Source organism: Capricornis sumatraensis, chromosome 4 (assembly GCF_032405125.1).
Source record: "Capricornis sumatraensis isolate serow.1 chromosome 4, serow.2, whole genome shotgun sequence".
Taxonomy (NCBI): domain Eukaryota; kingdom Metazoa; phylum Chordata; class Mammalia; order Artiodactyla; family Bovidae; genus Capricornis; species Capricornis sumatraensis.
In genome coordinates, this window is record NC_091072.1 from 22,367,586 (window position 1) to 22,389,474 (window position 21,889).

General features: G+C 35.2%; 1 protein-coding gene across 2 annotated transcripts in view; it reads right to left on the bottom strand.

The window, feature by feature from the left end:
* Positions 1 to 7,717: 7,717 nt before the first annotated feature.
* The window catches only part of SGCZ (sarcoglycan zeta), a 420,641-nt gene continuing 406,469 nt past the window's right edge, over positions 7,718 to 21,889 (bottom strand). For both annotated transcript variants that reach the window (XM_068971226.1, XM_068971225.1), the window contains 2 exons: positions 15,089 to 15,212; positions 7,718 to 7,912 (listed from right to left, as the gene is read on the bottom strand). In XM_068971226.1, the coding sequence (XP_068827327.1) occupies positions 7,718 to 7,912; positions 15,089 to 15,212 (319 nt within the window). The remainder of the gene's footprint in view (positions 7,913 to 15,088; positions 15,213 to 21,889) is intronic.

The window sequence follows — 21,889 nt, forward strand, 5'->3', positions numbered from 1 at the left end:
GAATCTTGTCAAACTATAAAGAGAATCTTGCAATCCCATGTTAGAATTACCCCTAAAATATTCCAGAATGATGTAGAAATACCTGACTCAACAGCATTGTCCCAGAGAGAGACAAAACTGCCTTGTTTGGGGTATATTTTGTGATAATACTCAGATCAGTTTTACTAAGTTATTCTAAGAGACACATTAAAAGGAAAAGCAATTAATAAGTCACTCAATATAACAAAAGCAACATTGAGGGGTTTAAGCATAGAACTTCTCACATTATCACATTATCTGGTTTATTAATTTTTACATTATTTGCGGTCTGCATTCTCTTACCAGCCCCAAAACTCCACAAGAGTCATGGCTTCTCCATAGGTTTAGCTAACCACTGTTTATCAGTGTCCAGAACATGGTGATAGTAGCTACCATTTAGCAAATAAATGAGCAAATGCATGCATTAAATCTAAAACACAAAATGGTATAACAGGTGATTTACTTGACTACTCCTAAACAGAGCTTTTATGTTTATAAAATTGGGAATAATTAAATTTAATCCAAAAATATTTGAGATTATAATGAGTAACATAAGTTGTCTTAAGTGTAGAATAAAGAATATATGCTTAACCAATGTTAGTTCATGTACTTCTCTCTTTGAACAGTTAATTATCAAGTAAAATAGTTATGTAGAGTTCAGATAACTCTTATAACCCAGGTAATTCTATTGCATGCTCTGAATTATGTAATAGATTGTAATTTATCAAGGGCTTGACAACTCCTCACCTCTGTTCCTTGTTTATTTCATTTCAGTATATTGCTCTATTTGTTACACTTGCACATTAGTGTAAAAGTAAAAGTCAATATAGCACAGACTTATAATACTTTAAAGGATATTAAAGGAACATTGATGCATTTAAAAATTATTTTGAATTGAACACCCTTAGTTTACATTTTGGGAAAGTGAGGCGCTGAACTGAGTTGAAAGATCATGAGACTCTCTCTCACTGCTAAACAGAGCAGAGGTACTGCCAGTGATCAGTCAGCCCGGAACCTCTGACATGACAGACCATAATGCCACTCCTCTCTAGAGAGCTTGAATTTAGTTCTAGAAACATTCTCAGTAACATGTAGCAGGTTGATAACTCCTCTCTGAAGTTTGTCATGAGATGCAGAAGTAAGCTTCTGCTTGGTAACTAACGAAGCAACAGCAACACTTTCAGTTTATATAAGTTCCATCTTCAGTAGCCTTTAGCATGTTCTTTTAGCAATATGCCTATGTTCTGTAAACACTAGTATAATATTGCTTTGGAATTATCTGGCTTAATATCCAATCTCCACTCGGCATTATTACAGTTGGTAAATGGTGTGAGAATCTTCTGGAAAGAAGTTTGTGTCTGCTTGCTTACTGGAACCATCCGAAACTTTGTTATAGATTAAATAAAATTATGATATATATATATGATTCCCCAAAGTAACAGAACTCATTTAGTTTCTATTTAGATTTAACATTTGAAAGCTTTTGTAAGGAGTGTAAATGATTTTGGTTTCATTTTGTTTATTTCTAATATTCAGACTACTGTAGATATTTGAATGGCAAAGGAAAAAAGTAATAGTGAATGAAAATACAATTTTTCAAGGGTTCCTATTTCTTTTTTGGAACTTAAGAGGAATAATGTCACTTTCAAAGCCTATAAGGTACTGCATTTGGAACTGCATCTCTAAAAAATAAAAATATCCATGTTATTGTCTTGAACATGCTTGTTTTTGATATTCTGAGTGTAACAAGGACGTGAAGAAGTTCAGCATCAAGTAAATAAATGACAATTAGTATGCTGTATATATTCAATGCTGCACATGTATGTGTATTTGTGGGTGATGGTTTTTGTCTGTGTGAGGGTGTGTGTTTGAGCAAATAGCAATTTGTCTAGTCTTATCCTCAAAATCAAATCACAGCTTCAGAATGGCTAAACTATTAGCTAACCATTTCATAAAATGTAGTGACCATGATCTTTAATTCTTTAGTTTCATTGGTCATGTGTTTAAGAGGAAAAATACATTCAGCTTTTCATGAGAAACATCTTTAGCAAATATAAATATAGATAAAACTAAAATTTTAAAAACATATCTTAATAGAGTTGATATTTAAAACACATAATCAAAAAGGTCTCTATGCAATACTCATATTCTCCCTCTTTAACTTGTTTCTTAATAAAATAAATGAAATGATAGCATATGAGTTCTGATCCTCTTTGTTTGACTATCATATTTAATCATGGTTACACGGTAGCACCAAAATTAGGACAAAATACAAGAATTACAGGAGAGATCTTAAATTATGTGAGCTCACTGCATGCTTCAAAGGTCTCATTTTCTGAGAAAAAAAGTTTCCAACTGCCAAACTTTGCTGCATTTTCTCCCAAAAGAAATATAACCCAATCCACCCCAAACTAAACAAAAGATACAATAGACTGAATTTTGAATAGATATGTTATCTACAATTTATGGGACAGATAGTCCATTCAAATAGAAAAAGATTGATTTTACATAAAGCAAGGATAGAGTACAAAAGCACAGCTTTTGTAATTTTGGTAATATTGCAATTTTACAAACATATTGCATAGTATGTGTAAGAAAATAGTTCCATTTTTCATATTTCTCTATATACAAGAAAACATTTACATGAAAATTACAAAACAAAATAAATGAGTCGTGGACCTGGTTTAAAGAATTGTATAAATAACGAGACACTCAAACTTGAAATTACATGTTTCCATTGTTAGTAAATGTTCTTGCACATCTTTAACCCTGTTTGGCTTTTATTTATCTGTATTCGAACAAATGAGATATTAAGACTGCAAAAACCAAAAGCATCACAGTTCATTATACCTCATTTCCTTTCATGTTTTTTACATTGACTTTCTCAAAGAATGAAACTGCTTCAATCCCCACTTAAAAAAATAGCCCTCTGGTTCTAAAAGAATTTCAAATTGATTATATTTTCCAAGGAATTTTTAGCAAGCAATGAAAGTTTAAACTCAGCTGAGTAAATCCATCCTGGGCCCATTTTATGATACAGTCTTTATATACTGATTTTATGAATATCAAGGTGTTTACTACACATGTATAAAAGGTGCATGGACTATACTAACACAGTTTTCCTTCTAAAACAAAAGCATTAATCAATGATCTATAGCTCAGAATCCTGCAAGGAGGATGTGTACTACTTCATGTTGTAATTATAAGCCCTCCTATTAATTTGAATAAATTAGTAGAAGCAGCAGTGTTTAGAATTAAATACAATAGAAATCCCAGTCTTTGGTCTTTGACATTTAAACAATTAATGAACTGTGGTATAAAACAAAATGAATAACATTGTTCAATGAGGCCATTCATTAGTTTATGATTGTTTTAAATGAATAAAAATGCAATATTATTTTTCTTTGTGATCATAACATTTGGAAATATTCATTATTACAATATACACTAGTATGCAGAGGAAAATAATTTCTCCAAGTATTTTTAAATATGGTCACACGAGCAATTCTAATTAGACCAAAGCTACTGGAAGAATAAGGTGACAAGACCTCACTCATAGAAGACTCAAAGATGAGTTTAATTTTGATGGCTATATGGAGAATTTGGCCATTAGATATCAACTATTTTAATAATTTACTAATGATATTGATATTACCTGCCATAAAAAGCACTTAAATGCCTTAAACCCTCTCCATATCTCTACCTATTGCTGCCTCATACAGAGATACCAAGTTTGCAAGGGTTCATGAGGAGTATTACTGTGTCAAATGCCAGTTTTATAAAATGCGGCACTGTCCAACTAGGTAATTCAGATGGCAGAATACATAGGAATGGCATAACATGTTACAAGGAATCCAGCAACTGACCTTTGTGATCAAATTACCATGTCTTCAAAAGACCAATGCCTTTTAGTTTGATGGAGATAAGTAATCATAGAATGATTAATAGAGAATAAATATTTGGTAAACACTTCTAATAGTTTCCTAAATGATCATATGTAAACAGACCTAAATACATTTGCTTTCTCTTTAATGTTAACCATATTACTGAAGCCTGTCAACAAAGTGTGGTTTTCTGAAAAGGACATTAATGTTCCAATAATTAGAGTAAGAAAGGGAGTATTACAAAAGGAATAGGGATTGGCTTCTGGGTTGTAAACAAGATGTTTAGGTATAGAAGGAGATAAGTTCAGAAGAGGCTACTGAACTCAAGACTGCTGAGTCTTTTCTTAAGGGAATCACTGAAATTTAGAGATGAAGGTAACCAAGCATAACTTTCAGTTTGGTGTAGCTGTGCCAAAGAGAAGTAAATGGTGATCATGATAATTAAATATATTTCTTAAGATCATATGAATAAGTGGGGGGAGAAACACAGTTGTAACTCCTGGCTCCATTTTCAGAGATCTGAGATACTGAAATCCAAGATTTCCAGGTTAATGTAAAATACAAAGCACACAATTTTTCAATAATTGGTTAAGTAGCTGAAAAGTAGTTTTATACCAGATTATTCAGTTTATGGTTCACAGTAAAATAAGAGAAAGAAAGATGGACTAAGAAGTACAGAATAGAAATTTTGGAAGAAATTTGGAAGTGTGTTTTTTGGGTGGGAGAAGGGCAAGTGTCTTACTGAAATATTCTGAAAGAAAAAAAACAGTTTGTCCTCTTGGCTTCTCTCATTTTGACCTCAGAACCTGAAGGCAGATACTCCTCTGGGCATCAGTTCTCAGCTAAGAATTTAAGTGCTAGAATGCTGTCAGTTCTTTCTTCTCTTTCCTTCTTTCCTGTCTGCTTACCTGCCTCCTCCTTTCTTCCCTTACTGTCTTCTCCAGTTAAACCAGTACCAAGCTTAGGGCCCATATAGTACACTTTACATAAACCACTTTTCTGAGTTTAATTTGGGAAAGACAAAATTTGCATCTAAGTCAAGTGCACTATATTTATAGACCTTGTAACACAAAAATGGCCCTGGAAAAACAGATAACCAATCTGTTTGGGTAGTCTGCAATTAAGGAAACTCTGTATTGAAAAACAAGCCAGTCTTCTTTTATGAGGAAATTAAGGACATTTCAGAGCAAATTTCTATGCCTTTAATAAAAGCCCAAACTCTGAGGCTGAGTTTATACTTAGATTCTAAGAATCTAAAACAGCCAGTCAACTACTTAAAACCAACCACTTAGAATTAGTTGGATAGGAAATCCATCTGTATCACTTTTTTTTTTTTTACTACATTGAGCAGATATTTTTACATCATCTATACATAGTTTAAATCTCTTATACATTTCTTTTGAATTGTGTTTATAGCATTTAAACTACATGTGAATTCAAAATTTGACTGCCCTTCACTGGAATTGGTTTTTTACACTTTTTATCTTTTCTCCTCTCCTTACATATAGTTTAAAATTTTGACGGCCCCTTTAGCTTTCTATAATATTTGCTCTTGGAACTAGGACATGTTAGAGCTGGAAGGAATCTCAAGAGATCATTTCATTCAACACTTTGTAAAAGTTGTAAAGTTGAGTAAACTAAAGCCTGGATATATTCTCAGACTGCCTAAATCAGCTGATTGATTAGAAGACAGAGCTGAGATTAGAAACAGGGTTAATCACTAAACAAAATAATTGTTCCCATTTGACTAAAAAACTTTCTGTTTTAATTTAGGGATGTTTATAATTTGAATATGCCTCAAATTAATAAACAGTATTTTCCTAAAAGGTTCATAATACAGTGATTAGCACCCATAATTTCTCAAAATTTTTCATGTTATAATTTGTGTATTATGCAAAAACCAATGTGAAAGTTTATCACAGTAAATTCTAATGTTTTACCTTGAATAAATTAAACAAATATGTTAGGATATGACTTTTTAAGGAATTTCACTTCTTGTTTTTACTCTGATATTGACTTAAAGTTTTATATAGTAACACCCGCCACAAGTTCTATTTTAAAAGCAATAAAATTGTACTAGCTTTCTGACTTTGCCTAGTACAGAATACAATTAGTGAAATGGAGCTTTTTCAGATATTTGATGTGTTACATTGTCCAAAGAATATAATTCTGGTCAAAGGGTTCACTTCACTGCTTGCATTACTTGAATATCTTATTTCAACTAATCAAATTATTTCTACAAGTTCCAATTTCCAACTTCACCCTGTGCCACAGAGTCCTGAACTCCAAAGTTTCTACAGTCATGGACCCCCAAAATGAAACTTCCACACACCTGTAATATAGTGTGTATTGGGGAGAAAGATGGATTGACATGTGAAAATTAAAGACTTACCTTACAGTAATCAAGTCACCTTCCCATAGTAGGAACTATTTAATACAATTTTCTATTCTTGGATTCTGTAAATTGCAAGGATTTGAATTAAGGAGTGTTGTGGAAAGTGAACCTACAGTATTTTGAAGTTATTTATTAGGAGTGAATTTACAAAAATAAGCACTGGAGGATAGAAGAAACTATGCTCTGATGTCAGGGTAGCTTAACAGTCTAATATAAATAACTAAATATTAACAGCTGCAAGGGAATGTGACTAAATTCCTTAAAATAAGAATCTGATGGAGTAAACACATTTTCAACATATTTGCTAACAGTTTTATGTTTTACTGTTTAAGCAGGGATTTTTAATTTAATTTCTACCATCCTTAAGTCTTAATCTCCAATAAAAAATACATAGATATAATTCTGTAGATGATATTCCAATGGAAAGTGAATTCATTCTCAGCATTAGGCATCACAGTAGTTTTTATTTAGGATGTTTGAATTTTAGCAGTCTGAGTTAAGTATAAAGTGAATGAAGCAAACAAAAATTGTACTATTGGAGCCTAGTGGATATTATGTCAATTAAAAAAAAAAACAACTATGGATTCTATACCATCAGTATGTCCCTCTTAATCCTATCTTATATTGCAATAAATTAGATGTTTTGTTAAAAGCAAATACGTCACATGCAATAGCCAAGTAAACACTACATCAGGCCATTCAGATCTGACAAATGATGGTATAATGGCATTTTGTTAATTCTGTAAAGATTCTATTGCTGAGAGCTTTCAAAATTACCTAATGTACAAAATTCTAGACTTAGTAGACAAAGAGTAACAACACATTGAATTTAAAGAAACAAATAAAACTCAGGGTGGGATTCTGTCTTGTCTTGTTAAAAACCATGTATTGAATTGAATTTTTAGTAAAGCAAGCATTACATAATGCTTTAAAATTTTAAAATTCGGGGATAAAAGTTTACATCCAAAAAGATGAATGGAAAATTGTGCTTTCAGACTGTAGAATTAGTTTTCTTACAGGGTTAACCATGTCATCTTGCCATTGGATACTGGGAATTTCATCTATGTAAATGTATATATGTGCAGTCCATATCCAGGTCCTGCAAAAATCTAAAACTGTGTGCTTCACTTCATGTAGCAAAGGCACCTATGTTATTCTCCCTTTTGAGCAAAGATTATGATCCAGTTTTCCTGCTGAAGATGGTTCTTCCACTGTTCTGTCACTCACACTCGCCGGGCCGGGTCGAGCAGCACAGAAAATCGAGGGGGAAGGTGGCCAGACTCCCTGCTTACCCCGGAAGGAGGTGCTCTGTGGACCATTTGGAGAAGCTCTGGACTGATCACGAGGGAAACGGAGCAGAACTGTGAAGCAGACGGACGGGAACAAAAGGCTATTCTGGTGTGAGGAGAGATCAGTCACTTCAGCTCCACAAGCAGATGTTGCTACTGGACTGACACGTGGACCCGACCCCGGCTGGAGACAGGTACAGTTTGCCGTTGGGGCAGACACACAGTTCATACACTGTCTGCCGAGAGTGGGAGGAACTGGGTGAAGAAGGGGAAAAGGAGCCGGTCGGCAGGTTTCCCAGCCGGATTGTATCCGCGTTCAAAAATATCTAGGGGGAAAGAAACTGCATTTTACTTCCTTTTAGCATTCTGTATTCTTAAGAGCTCTACAACATGGTATAACAAGACCACAGGACAAACAATTCTGCTGGTTTAGCTGCCAAGCTTTGTGGAACCAACAAATTGTATTCCTGCGGTACAACCGCCACCCCAGCCTTTGACACGTGGTGTGTTCAGAGATGGTCCTTGATCGGAAAAGCAAGATGGTACAATCTGCTTAGGGGGCCAATCCAGTTATTCAAACGGCCCAGAAACTGAATGATTTTGACTGTCTCTTAATTTCACTTAATCTTGCCAGTCTAAAGAATATACGGAGAAATAAGGAAGGTTAAGGACATGCCATTAGTGAAGTGATGGGCAATTAATTTAAAAAATTTGACTCTCTGGTTTAATTTTTTTAAAAATACTCATCAAATCATGTTGACTCACAGTAGACATCAAGTAGATAAAGTGCACAATAAGCAACAGATAATTAAATATAATCAGGTTTGAAGTCTCCATGAAAAAATATATTACCTGTACTTAACACCTATGCTGCTAAATCTTCTAACTTGTAAAATTAGTTCACTTATTTCAAATCATGGACTCAACACTTTCCGGGCCATGGTTTTGACATGCATGGGGAACCATCCAAAGAAAGGAACATTAGATCATGAATTTGAATGAGCAAAGAAACTGGACTCTTTCTAGCTATGTCTTGATTCTATTGTTATGTAGCTAATTACTGCCTACAGGCATCTCTAAATTGACAGGAAAACAAAAGAATACTCCATTTTCTACATTTTGGCCTTCATCCTGACTCCTAATCATTTGTTACTAGGACTCTTGCACTAGCCCCCTAATCGGCCTCCCAGGGGCCATTCTTGTCCTCCTAGAGTCTATGATACAAACGGCTGGAGTGAACTTCTAAGAAACACATATCAAATCATGTCATATCATGCTCACAATTCTCTAACGGCCTCCACCACACTTAAAATGAATCTTCATTACTTTTCACGGTCCTCAAGTCCTATAAGATCTGGCCTCTCTCTCTAATATCATTTCCTTTAATTCTTCTTACTGGAGCTCTCACATTTTCTCAAACATACCAGAACAACTCTGGCCTCAGGGCTTTTTAATTCCTTCTGTTCCTAGCCTGAAAAGAATTTCTCCAAATATTTATGAGTGAGGATAGATAGTAATGGGGTGGTTAGAAAACAGGGGTGAGGGCTTCCTTGGTAGCTCAGTGGTAAAGAATCTGCCTGCTAACACAGGAGATGTGAATTCGATTCCTGGGTTGGGAAGATCCCCTGGAGAAGGAAATGGCAACTCACTTTAGTATTCTTTCCTGGAGAATCCCATGAACAGAGGAGCCTGGTGGGCTGTAGGTTTCAAAGGAGTTGGTCACGACTTAGTGACTAAACAGAGAACAGGGACAGGAGGGAGATTTCCCCTGTTTGCCTCATTTTTTATATATTAAAATTTTTTTTTGAAATATAGAAATATATGGCACATTTAGAATAAGCTAGAAAAATAATTCCTATACCATAGATGTGTATATTTCAGATAAATTTTAGATGTGAGCATATTTGTTCAGGTCTCTACTAAAAGGTCATCTGCTAAAAGAGGACTTTCCTAACCTCCCTATTAAAGTGACACAAATCCAGCAATCTCTCCTTACCAGCTTTACTTAGCTCTATAGTAACAACCCCTTTCTAACATTATATTAAGTGTGCATTCATTCATTCATTGTTTACTTCTCTTATTTGCAAGTAATATCTGTTAGGGCGGGACCTGTCATTGGTTCAAGATTATAGAACAGTGGTATAATGCTTTTCCTGCACTTGTACATGTCTCTCTCCTCTAGGCTAAAATTCTCAGCCTCAAGAATAAAAAATTCTATTCCCCAAGATGGAAAGACTTCTTATTTGGTTCTCACATGGCATTTTATTAATATCTTTTTGGTTCATCGCTTGATATTTTATAGTCATATTGATATATTACTTTCTCTAATAAACCATGACCTTCTTGAAGTCTGACTTTTTTTATAACATCACAGTGTTTGACCTTGCATGTACAGCTTCCATATAATACAAATAGTTTTTTAATAAATGGATAAATTATGAAGTAAAAATGATTGCCTTTACCGACAGTATTCAAATTTAAGAAAGCATAATTAAAGGTTTTGTTTGTAGGTATCAAATGCTGAAATTTTATTACCTCATAATTTTTTCCAGGTTAAGTAACCCAAAAGCAAACAGAAAGAAAGGACTCCTATTTTTTTTTAAAGAAGATTTCCTTTTCCCCTGATGCAAAAGTTAAAAGTATACAAAAATAAGCAAAAGAAGACGACAACACATTTTGGGGGTATAAATGTTGGGCCTCATTTCCTTAGTAAGCACAGAAACAGGTGCTACTGCCAATCCCAGTGGCTTTCAGAGGCTTGCTGACACCAAGCCACATCACTGAGTTTTGTAGTTTGAAACTGATTGTGTTTCCCTTGGTGTAGCCTGACTGAATACATGTGGAGAGTAGCTATTTTTACACAAGCAGGGCATTCAGGTAGCAGCCTCAGAAAGCAAGCCTAGCTGTGGTGGCCCATCAATGGCGTGAGCCTTGCACCTCCTGTGTGGCCTGCTTCAGTTTAGCTCCAGCAGTGCCCTCCAGTTCTTGGGCTTCCCAGGTCGTGCTAGTGGTAAAGAACCTGCCTGCCAGTGCAGGAGATATAAGAGATGCACGTTCAGTCCTTGGGTTGGGAAGATCCCCTGGAGGAGAGCATGGGAACCTACTCCAGTGTTCTTGCCTGGAGAATCCCACGTGTAGCGAAGCCTGGAATGCTATAGTCCATAGGGTTGCACAGAGTCAGACATGGCTGAAACCACTTAGCATACATGCACTAGGCAATATTTAGCTACATGAGAATACTTAATTCCATAAACTTCTGAGATCCACACTGTAGCCTCATCCACTTATGGGAAGTAGCTTTTATTAATAGATAAAATGAACAGGATATTTGAAAAGAGAAAAAAGAGTGTTAATTACTGGTTGGTTAAAAATTTGTTCATGTTTTTTCCATAACATCTTACAGAAAAACCTGAATGAACTTTTTAGCCAACAGGAAAGACTGAAGGCAGGAGGAGAAGGGGACAACAGAGGATGAGATGGTTGGATAGCATGACTGACTTGATGGACATAAGTTTGAGCAAGCTCCCAGAGTTGGTGATGGGAAGCCTGGCGTGCTGCAGTTCATGGAGTCACAAAGCATCGGACACGACTAAGCAACTCAACTGGACTAATTATATGGGAAAGGGTGATAACTGGACCTTTGGTGGTGATTATTTTGTAGTGTATGAAGTGAAGTGAAAATTGCTCAGTCATGTCCGACACTTTGTGACCCCGTGGAGTATAGTCCATGGAATTCTCCAGGCCAGAATACTGGAGTGGGTAGCCTTGTAGAGTATACAGATGTCAAATTATGATGGTGTACACCTGAAATGTATACAATGTTATATAAAACTTTTACCTCAATAATAATATAAAATTACATAAGAAAAGGAACAAAAAAAGAAAGAGAAAAAGAAGAAAATGCTTGTAAACAGTCTAATTCTAGTGAATTTTAAAAATAAAATCCTGAATTTTGAGTTAGCTTTACAGATATAACATCCTTCCACAAAAGGATAGATGACTGAATAAACAATGGATTTCCACATAAAAAATAGAAAAAGAAAAGAAAGCAGAGGGAAAATAATGTTTTCTGGATTTGAGACAGAAAAGCAAGTTATGAAGTAAAATGGAGTGTTTTCAAACCTTCCATCTTCTCCAGGCTTCTGCAACTAGGACGGACTTGCTCATACCTCTGTCTGTTCTGCTTAAGGCAGTTACTGTGACACTGCTCACTGCCCAGCTTCTAAAACTGATATTTTATTCCATATTGCCCTATAAACTATATATTCCATTCACTCTGAAACTCTTCCAGGCAGTCAGACTAACATCCCTGAGCTTTTCAGTCAAGGCTCACTGTCTTCTCTCAACAAGAATGCATTTATTCCATTCTTACCTGTTGAAATCAGACCTATTGCTGTAGCAGAATATTTAATTAGTTTGGAAAGTAAAAATTGATTTCTCCTTCCTCTGTCATCTTGTAACATATATGTTATTAAGTTACTGCATTACCTATGTTATTATAACACTTTCAGTATTTTACATACAATTGTCATTCATGGTGTTTTGCGAGCTGAATTTGAAATTCCTTGCAAAACTATGTCTGAGATGGTCGAAACTTTTGCAGTGTACAACTGTGTGTGCAGTTTTCTTCTTACTTATTTGGGCTACCTCAATATAATTTTTGTTCAGATCTTAGTGAATTTAAGTACTGTCTAAGGGTAGGGACTTCATATTTTTCTGTACTGTTAATTGGTTGATCTGCTTTTTCATGACATAGTCAATGAAGCAAAGAGAAAGATTTTACATAATTTCTATCTCTTAAAAAAATTACATGCTATTTTATTCTAATAGAAAGTGATGTGCTTTTCTGTAACTTTATTTTATTAATATAAAAAATGGCCACAGCTGAAAACCTTTGGCTATAACTTACGTATAGCACAATTCACAATTAAATCTTAATCTGTAATTAAATTCAAGGATTCTGCTGATACTTTGAATATGAGAACATAAGTAAAGTAGGGCATAAATAGGAGTGGAATGGAGATTAATCACCATCAATACTTATTATGGGATGATTCATTATGAATAATTTGAATGAAATGATCACCATGACAAAAACAATGCTTTAAAAAAGATGTGAGGTATTTAAGAAAGATTTCTTTCTTGCCGTGGTAGACAAAGTATTGTAGTCTGCAACTGTAGTGGAAAGAAGTCCTGAAAGGTAGTATGGATACATATTTTCAATATTATAAACATATTTCTAGAACATTTAATCTGTAATATACACGAAGATACTAATGATCCTGGAAATAAATGTGTTTCTAAAAAAGAAGCCAAGAAGTTGTGGTACATATATATATAGTGGAATACTACTCAGCCATAAAAAGGAACAAATTTGAATCAGTTCTAGTGAGGTGGATGAGCCTAGAGCCTGTTGTACAGAGTGAAATCAGAAAGAGAAAAACAAATGTCACATGTAACACATATATATGAAATCTAGAAAAATGGTGCTGTTCAACCTAGTTTCAGGGCAGGAATAGAGACTCAAGCATAGAGAAGAGACTTAAAGACAAAGCAAGAAATGAGACAGTGGGAAGAATTGAGAGACTAGCATTAAAATATATACATTATGATATGTAAAATAGATACTTAATGGGTAGTTGCTATATAACACAGCGAGCTCAACCTGGTGCTCCGTGACAACCTAGAGGGGTGGGATGGGGCGGGAAGTGGGAGGGAGGTTCAAGAGGAAGGGGACTTATGTGTACCTATGTCTGACTCATGTTGATTTATGGCAGAAACCAACACAACATTTTAAAGTGATTATCCACTAATTAAAAATTAAAAAAAAATTTTTTATGGGAAGCCAAATGTGCAATTCAAATTTATCTCAGATCAATAACAGATGCTGGCATAAAGGTAAGAAAGGAAGTTCTCCTTTGACTCTATTAATGTCTGCCTTCATCTTTACATGTAAGAAGGTCCGGAAGGCTCTCGAGCATCTCTCTCAGATCTCTCTTCCATGCTTTTCCTTCTCAGCTTGACCTTTATAAACTCATTAAAAAAAAAAAAAAGCATATGAAGAAATAAACTATTAAGGGAAGTAACTGGTAGAAATAGCATCACAACAGATTTAGGCCTTCAAGGACTTTGGGAATTATGACAAAAATATACAGAATCGATATGCATTATATATCAGGTTTTGAAATAGTTAAGGTAGAATTAAAAGCAAATGAGAGTAACTACCAAATGTCCAGGCAGATTTGAACAACAACAACAAAAGCAAGAGATGAGAATCTTAGAAATGAATGACAAAATTACTAAAATTAAAAGCTTGATGGAGGTATTGAAAGAGAGATTAGACACTGAGTAGGAACTGGGGCATGTAGATATGAATAAACACACAGAGTGAGGCACAGGGTAATAAAGAAATAGGAATGAAGAAGGTGAGGCTAAGGGATGTGGAAGGTTAAGAGAATGAAAAGACGCATCTTCAGAGCTTCTGAAAAAGGCCTAGAGAGCTAGAGAAAAGGGGAGAGGGAATATCTGAAGACATAATGCTGAGGAATTTCCAAAATGGACAAAAATGTGATTCTGCAGACATGATAGTCACAATGTACACAGAAAGTAGACAAAATAAATACGTGCCTATCACATTCCAATAAAAAGAGTGGAAAGCCGAAGACAAAGGGGTAAATCAGGCAGTGAGAGAAAGCAACGTTCGTTAAAGGAATGAGGACAACCGATTTTAAACAGATGCTTGGGTGAAATAAAGTGACACGAAAGAAAACCATCATGTATCTCTTTATCTGGGAAATAACTGCGTGAAATGGCAAAATAAACTTGTGACTTTTGTTTTTCTTTTAGAAAAATATAGGTACTCTTTCTACCGGAACAAACACATGAACTTTCAAAGCACTTTGTGGAAAAACTTTTTGAAGACCAACCCAGAGCAAAGACAGCAAAGATCGCCTTCATTCTGGGTATTATCTTTGTGTTCATTCTGTTCATCTGTTGATTTTGAAATTGCAGGAACTTAGTGCCCAACTTACAATCAAATTATGAATGAGTATTTTTCAGTAGAAAAAAAACCAAAAACTTTGACTTATGAAAATAATATTTGGTTTACCCAGTCTCATATTCAAGAAGTATTCATATTTTCATAATTTGAGCCCTCTTATGCCACCTCATGTGAAGAGTTGACTCATTGGAAAGGACTTTGATGCTGGGAGAGCTTGGGGGCAGGAGGAGAAGGGGATGACAAGAGGATGAGATGGCTGGATGGCATCACTGACTCGATGGACTCCGGGAGTTGGTGATGGACTGGGAGGCCTGGCGTGCTGCAGTTCATGGGGTCGCAAAGAGCTGGACACAACTGAGCGACTGAACTGAACTGATGATCTTATGAAGTAGTTGCTTATGCTTCCCTGGGAACCATAAGTTTGTAATATGATAAGAAGCAAACGCACCCCCCCACCCCCGCCCCTGGATTAAAGGGCCAGTGTCTGCTCCTCAGAACTTACCTCCCCCTCTGTGGACTGCAAATGCAGCTCCTTTCTGCAGGTGGCCTTGAAGTCTCCAGCTGCAGCACTCACCTGGACCCCCCGAGGAGCCTCCATTATCAAGGACCTGGTTGGTGATTCGAGCCTAAAAAAAATGAACAAAAACAAAATCGTGAAAACCTTAATATTGAAAAGATAATGCTAGTTAACTAAAACAAACAGGCAGGCATAAATACCAATGCTTGCCATTAAATAAAAAATCTAAAATGGGTTTTACAAAGATTTTTTATTGTATTCTTTATTTTTTGGCTCTTTATGAACTTCTTCAATTGTTAGCATGAGTTCTTTAGTCTCATTTGCATAACGATTTAGTAAGTTTCCTGTGTGGTTTCCCTTCACAATGCCCATGAAAAGTAGATCCTGATAAGTTTATCAGTTTAAATCTTTTATACATTTTCGATATTAATGATGGAGTTTTAAGAAGTAAATTTGTAGCAAGTTAGCATGTAAGTATCCCCCAATTGTCTTGCTAAGATGAGTTTTTACAAAAATCTTTACTATTGCGAACTTTCAAGTGTGCCCAGTCAAAATTCTGTAAACTAAACAATTCTCAAAGGGTTCTTTACAGTTCAAGAAATTAATTAAAATGAAGATAAGACATTTCCTACATCAACTGACCTCTATTAGCCCAAGAAAATGTCCTCAGAATGAAAGACATTAGTCTGAGAAAGAAAAATTAAGAAGTGTTATAGATAGGCTGCAAAAAGGATAGTTGGAAGGCATTTCAAAATTATCTTCAAATAAAAACCTAGAGAAAGAGCAAATGGAGGTAAAATACAGAAGCAAGAAAACAGTCATAAAAAGCACTTGGTGAGATAAGAGATCTTATCCTGGAGTGGGTCATTTTGGATAATAGCTCTGCTTTGGGGCTGGGATTGCCTGCGTCCTGTTAACCACGGGACTTCAGAACAAAAGCTCCTTCAGGTTTACCTTTACCATCATCCAGAATAACTGGTCTCCTTGGAGGATACAGACTGAGAACAGATTTGCAGAGAGAACCTCATGGAATAGTTTGAGCACTGAAGATCAGCTCTCTCTCTCTCAGTAGTAAAGCTGAACTTAAGGACTTGAAAGTGATATTGAAGGACTAGAGCCAGCATTTAGAAGTGATTTTGATGCTTTAAACATTTTTTCACTCACCAGAGAAACTTTGAAACTTTGATTTCTGGGTCTTTGGGATATCTTCACAAAATCCCTGGAGGGGGCAGATTTTGATTATATGCAAGTATTAGTCACTCAGTCATGTCTGACCCTTGGCAACCCCATGGACTATAGCCCACCAGGCTCCTCTATCCATGGGATTTCCCAGGCAAGGACACTGGAGTGGGTTGCCATTTCCTTCTCCAGGGGATCTTCCTGACCCCAGATCAAACCCGGGTCTCCTAGACTGAAGGCAGATTCTTTACCGTCTGAGCCACCAGGAAAGCCCTTGATTATATATATATAAAAGAAATGTCTGTTTGGTTTTTCTTTAAACACAAATCACACATTTTCATAGAATATTTGCTAACTTCAAAAAGAATTACTCCTAAGTTTTTTGATTCATAATCCTTATACTTTGTACATAGCATGTAAATTTCAAACTCTGAATATTTAAATGTATATTTATGTGATGTCCTATGATATACCCTCAAATATACTCTATCTTAAATGGTGCATCTGAGACCATTACTATTTCTATTTGGTAATTACCTATAACATTAAGTGTAATTACGTATGTTTAGACATGACTAAACCACTCAAACATAAGTCAGTTAAGAATTTAACTGACATGGATTAATGTTCTGAAACAGATTATAAATCTGACAACTAAGGAAACACAACTCAATGAACTTGGGGTTATTTTATCAAATAATTGACAAGGTTTAGTTTACAAGGATAAGGGAGTGGGATACTTATATTTGACAGTAAAGTATCTCTATTAAGTGTGAACATTTTTTGTACCATATTTCTACTAGCATATTAAAATATATTAAGTCCTTCTGGGCTTTTGAGTTTTTCCATTCTCATCCTTACTAATTCAGTTCAGTTCAGTCGCTCAGTTGTGCCAGACTCTTTGTCACGCCATGGACTGCAGCACACCAGGCTTCCCTGTCCATCACCAACTTCCAGAGCTTGCTCAGTCTCATGTCCATCGAGTCGGTTATGCCATTCAACCATCTCATCCTCTGTCATCCCCTTCTCCTCCTGCCTTCAATCTTTCTCAGCATCAGGGTCTTTTCCAATGAGTCAGTTCTTCATGTCAGGTGGCCAAAGTATTGGAATTTCAGCTTCAGCATCAGTCTTTCCAATGAATATTCAGGATTGATTTCCTTTAGGATGGACTGACCAGATCTCCTTGCAGTCCAAGGGACTCTCAAGAGTCTTCTCCATCACCACAGTTAACAAGCATCAATTCTTCAGTGCTCAGTTTTCTTTAATGTCTAATTATTTAATTAGAATTTCTAATTTTTAATTAGAATTTCAAATTATTTAAAAAAATGTTTATTGTCTTCATCTTCATTTTAGACCTTAGGAACTCACTTACAGTCTTGCCTTAGAGCATTTTGCTAGCCCTGACTTAGGGGAACCCTATTCAAAGAAGCAAAGACTCAGACAGGACTTAGTGATTCAGCAGCAACAACAATTCAAAGAAGCAGTAAAGATGGACAGCTGGCCAGACCTGGGTTCAGGAGAGTGAGCCAGCAGCAATAAACTTCAGTTTTATCTTCTCTAAATATGCCTGTTTCCTTATAGGATTGTAAGAAATTTCTTAAATTGACTCAGGGAAATAAGAATGTAATGGGACAGTATTCTGAAATATAATGTGATTTCCTCCCTTGTCCCATTTCCTTGCACCCTAAACCATCCCCCCATTCATTAAATATCATCCTTTGCAATACATTGTGGGTAACAGAGCAGATAAAAATCTTGCATTTCCTAATGCAATGTTAAAATCTTTCCTAATGCAATGTTAAGATGTTAAAAATCTTGCATTTCCTAATGTTATAAACATTTTGAGTTGAAAAAAAAACCCAGCTATTTATTGTGTGGAAAATGATTCAGCACAGAAATAAAAACAGAGGAGAAAACCAATATCCATGAGCCCTTGTTGTTTATTTCACTAGTTGGAGAACTGTTTTCTTGTTTCACAGGCTAGAGAAGATTTGAAGAGAAATGAACAGAATTGGTCGTGAATGGCTCTCTGTATTCTGCTACCGGAGGTCATTTTCTAGGTTGTGGGACCTTCTTTGGTTGTTAGAGATCTCAGGAGAGAGGGATATTTCGGGATAACTGAGAAGAGACCATGGATCCTCAAAGGAGAAAAGACTAGTGACCTGCAGTGACTGAGGACTTGGTGATGCTAAGGAGAACATCTTGGGACCTGCCGGTTGGATCACGAGGCTACCAAGGACCAAATGTCAGCCGAGATGCTTCGGCAGTGCAGGTGTCTTGGCGCAATGATGCAACCCCCACAGAGCTGAATAGACTGGGACTTAGTGTCTGATGTTGAGTGCAATGGAGACCAAACATGTAAATTAAAGTTTTGGGGGAATATTTTCATTTCTTATGAAGCTAATTTTGTACCCTAAGACAATATGTGTGTACATGTGCTCAGTCACGTCCAACACTTTGTGACTCATGGACTATAGCCCACCAGGTTCTTCTTCCATGGAATTTTCCAGGCAAGAATACTGGAGTAGGTTGACCTTGATAAAAATTTATCAAGGGGTCAAGTGATACAGAAAACATGCTATATGATATATATATATAATATAAAATGCACAAAAAAAACTTACCAAGGACTACATATATACCTGCTCAAACCCAGGTCTCCTGCATTGCAGGCAGACTCTTTACTGGCTGAGCCACCAGGGAAGCCAGTGTACCTGCTATATGATATATGTCATACTATATTGGATTGCCATTTCCTTCTCCCATAACTTACCAAGTGGCTCATAAAACATAAAAAAAATGGACAATTTTACAGTATGGATAAATCAGGTTCTGAAAGTGATTAAGATTTTGAATTAAATAGATTTCCACTGTATGCTTTGATAAGCTTGATAAAATTAAAAGTAGTGATCACTAAGAAATGATATAAATTTTTATTAAAAAGCACTGTTTTATATAGTATCCATCATTCAGATGAGTAATATACATTAGGAACTTTAATTATGGAGAATATGTAGGTAGAGTATATATTAAATTTTTATTAGACTGTTTGGAGGATTTCATAATTCTATTTTCAAAGGAACACATTGTGGTAGTCAAATATTTCTTATGAACATGAAAATAAAAGTAAGCTGCAAACTATTTTTTATGAGCTTGCCTGACTGTTGAGCATAAGCAAATAAGTTAAATTTGGGGGAGCAAAAATTTCACAGTGCAACCACAATGTATATAGGTAGTGTTAGTTTCTCAGTTTTGTCTGCCACTTTGTGACCCCAAGGACTATAGCTGGTCAGGCTCCTCTGTCCATGGGATTTTGCAGGCAAGAATACTGGAATGGGTTACCATTTCCTTCTCCAGCCACAATGTATATGGAGACCTAAAATTTTCAAATTAACACAGTTGTGAGTAGCAGAGATTCCCTGTGAGCATTTACAGATGTATGTATTAACCTGAATCATCCAGTGTTAATAATTACACGTCTACTTACATTTACATTTAGCCACATTACCTAACTAAACCTGCACAGCATCTCTAGGTCTTTCACTTGGTGAACAGGAAAAAACACAGTTTTTACAAGCGCTGTATAAATTTGCTCCGTACTGCCATCTAGAATGCAAGTGTTAAACGTCATGAACTCTAACAACAAGAAAACAATTTTGCATTTAAGCATGAGGCATTTTTAAAACGTTCTGAATTCAAGCGAGCATATGACCATTATATTAACTATCCAAAGAACATTATAGAACAAGTAGATGTCGATACAAAATTTAAAGTAAATAAAATAAAATGTAGTTATCATATTACCAGTTATCCCACCTTATGAAAAGGATTTAATGATTGTGTAACAACATATTTCATTGACTATTTCATAAATAATATTTTCACAGGTCTTTACTAGAAAGTTGGGTACATCTAGAGGCTGTATTATAAAGTGCAGGATATAGAAAAGAATTTCTTTTATTGAAAGTGTGGCTACATACTATAGTATGCAGTAATATAAGTTATTTTAAGGATGCAGTATTATAAGTTATTTAAATAATATAAGTTATTTAAAAGTAATATAAGTTATTTCCAAGAAGCAGTATAGGAAATTCAGGTATAAACTCACTGATACAGTTATTACATGCAAAAGTTGCATCAATCTAATGAAAAAATTAAACATAGGACTTTGAATAAAAATCTCACAGATTGTACTAGAAATTTTAAATCCAGTTAACCTCACTGAGGCTCAGTTACCTAATAAATAAAATTACAGAGCACCTGAAATAGAAAAGATTTTATTCATTATAAAACATCATTAAATCTGTTCTTTATTAGTTTGTTAGCCATCTATTTATAGTAATATACTAAAAGCTAGTACTGGGAACTTATTCTATACTTAAAACTTTACATGGATTATCTTTTAATCATCCCACCAGCACTGTGAAATGTACTCTAATAAGAAATGGAAATATTTCCAAAAAACTTTAATTTACGTTTGGTCTCCATTGCACTCAATATCAGCACTCTAATAATCTATATTTTACCTAGAAAGTCTTTGACTTTTAGTGTGATTGAGTCATTTTATCAGGATTATTTAGCTACTGCAGATACTTTAGAATATTCATCAGTTCAGTTCAGTTTAGTTGCTCAGTCGTGTCCGACTCTTTGCATAGCAATCTTTAAAAAAGAACAACGATGTTGGAGAACTTAAAAACTATTGCAAAACTACAGTAAACAAGACAGTGCTGACCTGACATAAGGATAACAAATAGAAAGTCAGAATCAAATAGAGACCCAGAAATAGTTACATGTATGAGCTTCTGAGTTTTGACAAAGTCAGTAAAGTGATTCAATGAGAAAAAGCAAAGTCTTTTCAACAAATGGTGCTGGAATAATTGATCTCTATATGGACAAAATAAACCTTAATTTATGCCACACAGTTATCAAAAGCAAAAAAAGAAGGCTTTTAAAGAAAAGCATCTTTGTGACTTGGGAGTAGGCAAAACATTTTTAGGCCGCAAAAAGCAGTAACTAGGAAATATTTAAAATTATACATTAGATATCTTCAAGATGAAAATCTGCCTTTCAAAATTACCATCAATAAAATGCATATATGATCCCTATATTGAGGGGTAACGTCAGAGGACTAGTTCTTAGATATATAAATAATCATTCAGCTCAGAGATAAAAATACAAAACAAAATTAAAATATGGAGAAAAATTTGCATAAATGCTTCATTAAAGGATATACATGGTTGTTCCATATGCATATGAAAAAGTGATTAATATTAATATTAATTATCAAGTATTAGCAAATTAATAATGTGAAATCCCACAGAACAGCCACCAGAATGGCTTGAATTAATAAAATTGCTAATACTAAATACTAGTGAACATGTAAAACATGAAATTCTCTTTCATATTTGATGGAAGATGATGAAATAAAATTTTATTTTAAAGAAGGACAAGAAAATTTAAAAGCAAAATTCTCTCTCTTAGCTTGGGCCTCCTCCCCCTGTTCCTAAAGTGCACTGTACATCTGTGCCTCATGTTAACCAGAGCACCTCAAAGGTGGGAATGCCTGCTCCATAGGAAGATCTTTGTTTCTCCTTCTTCTGATGGTAG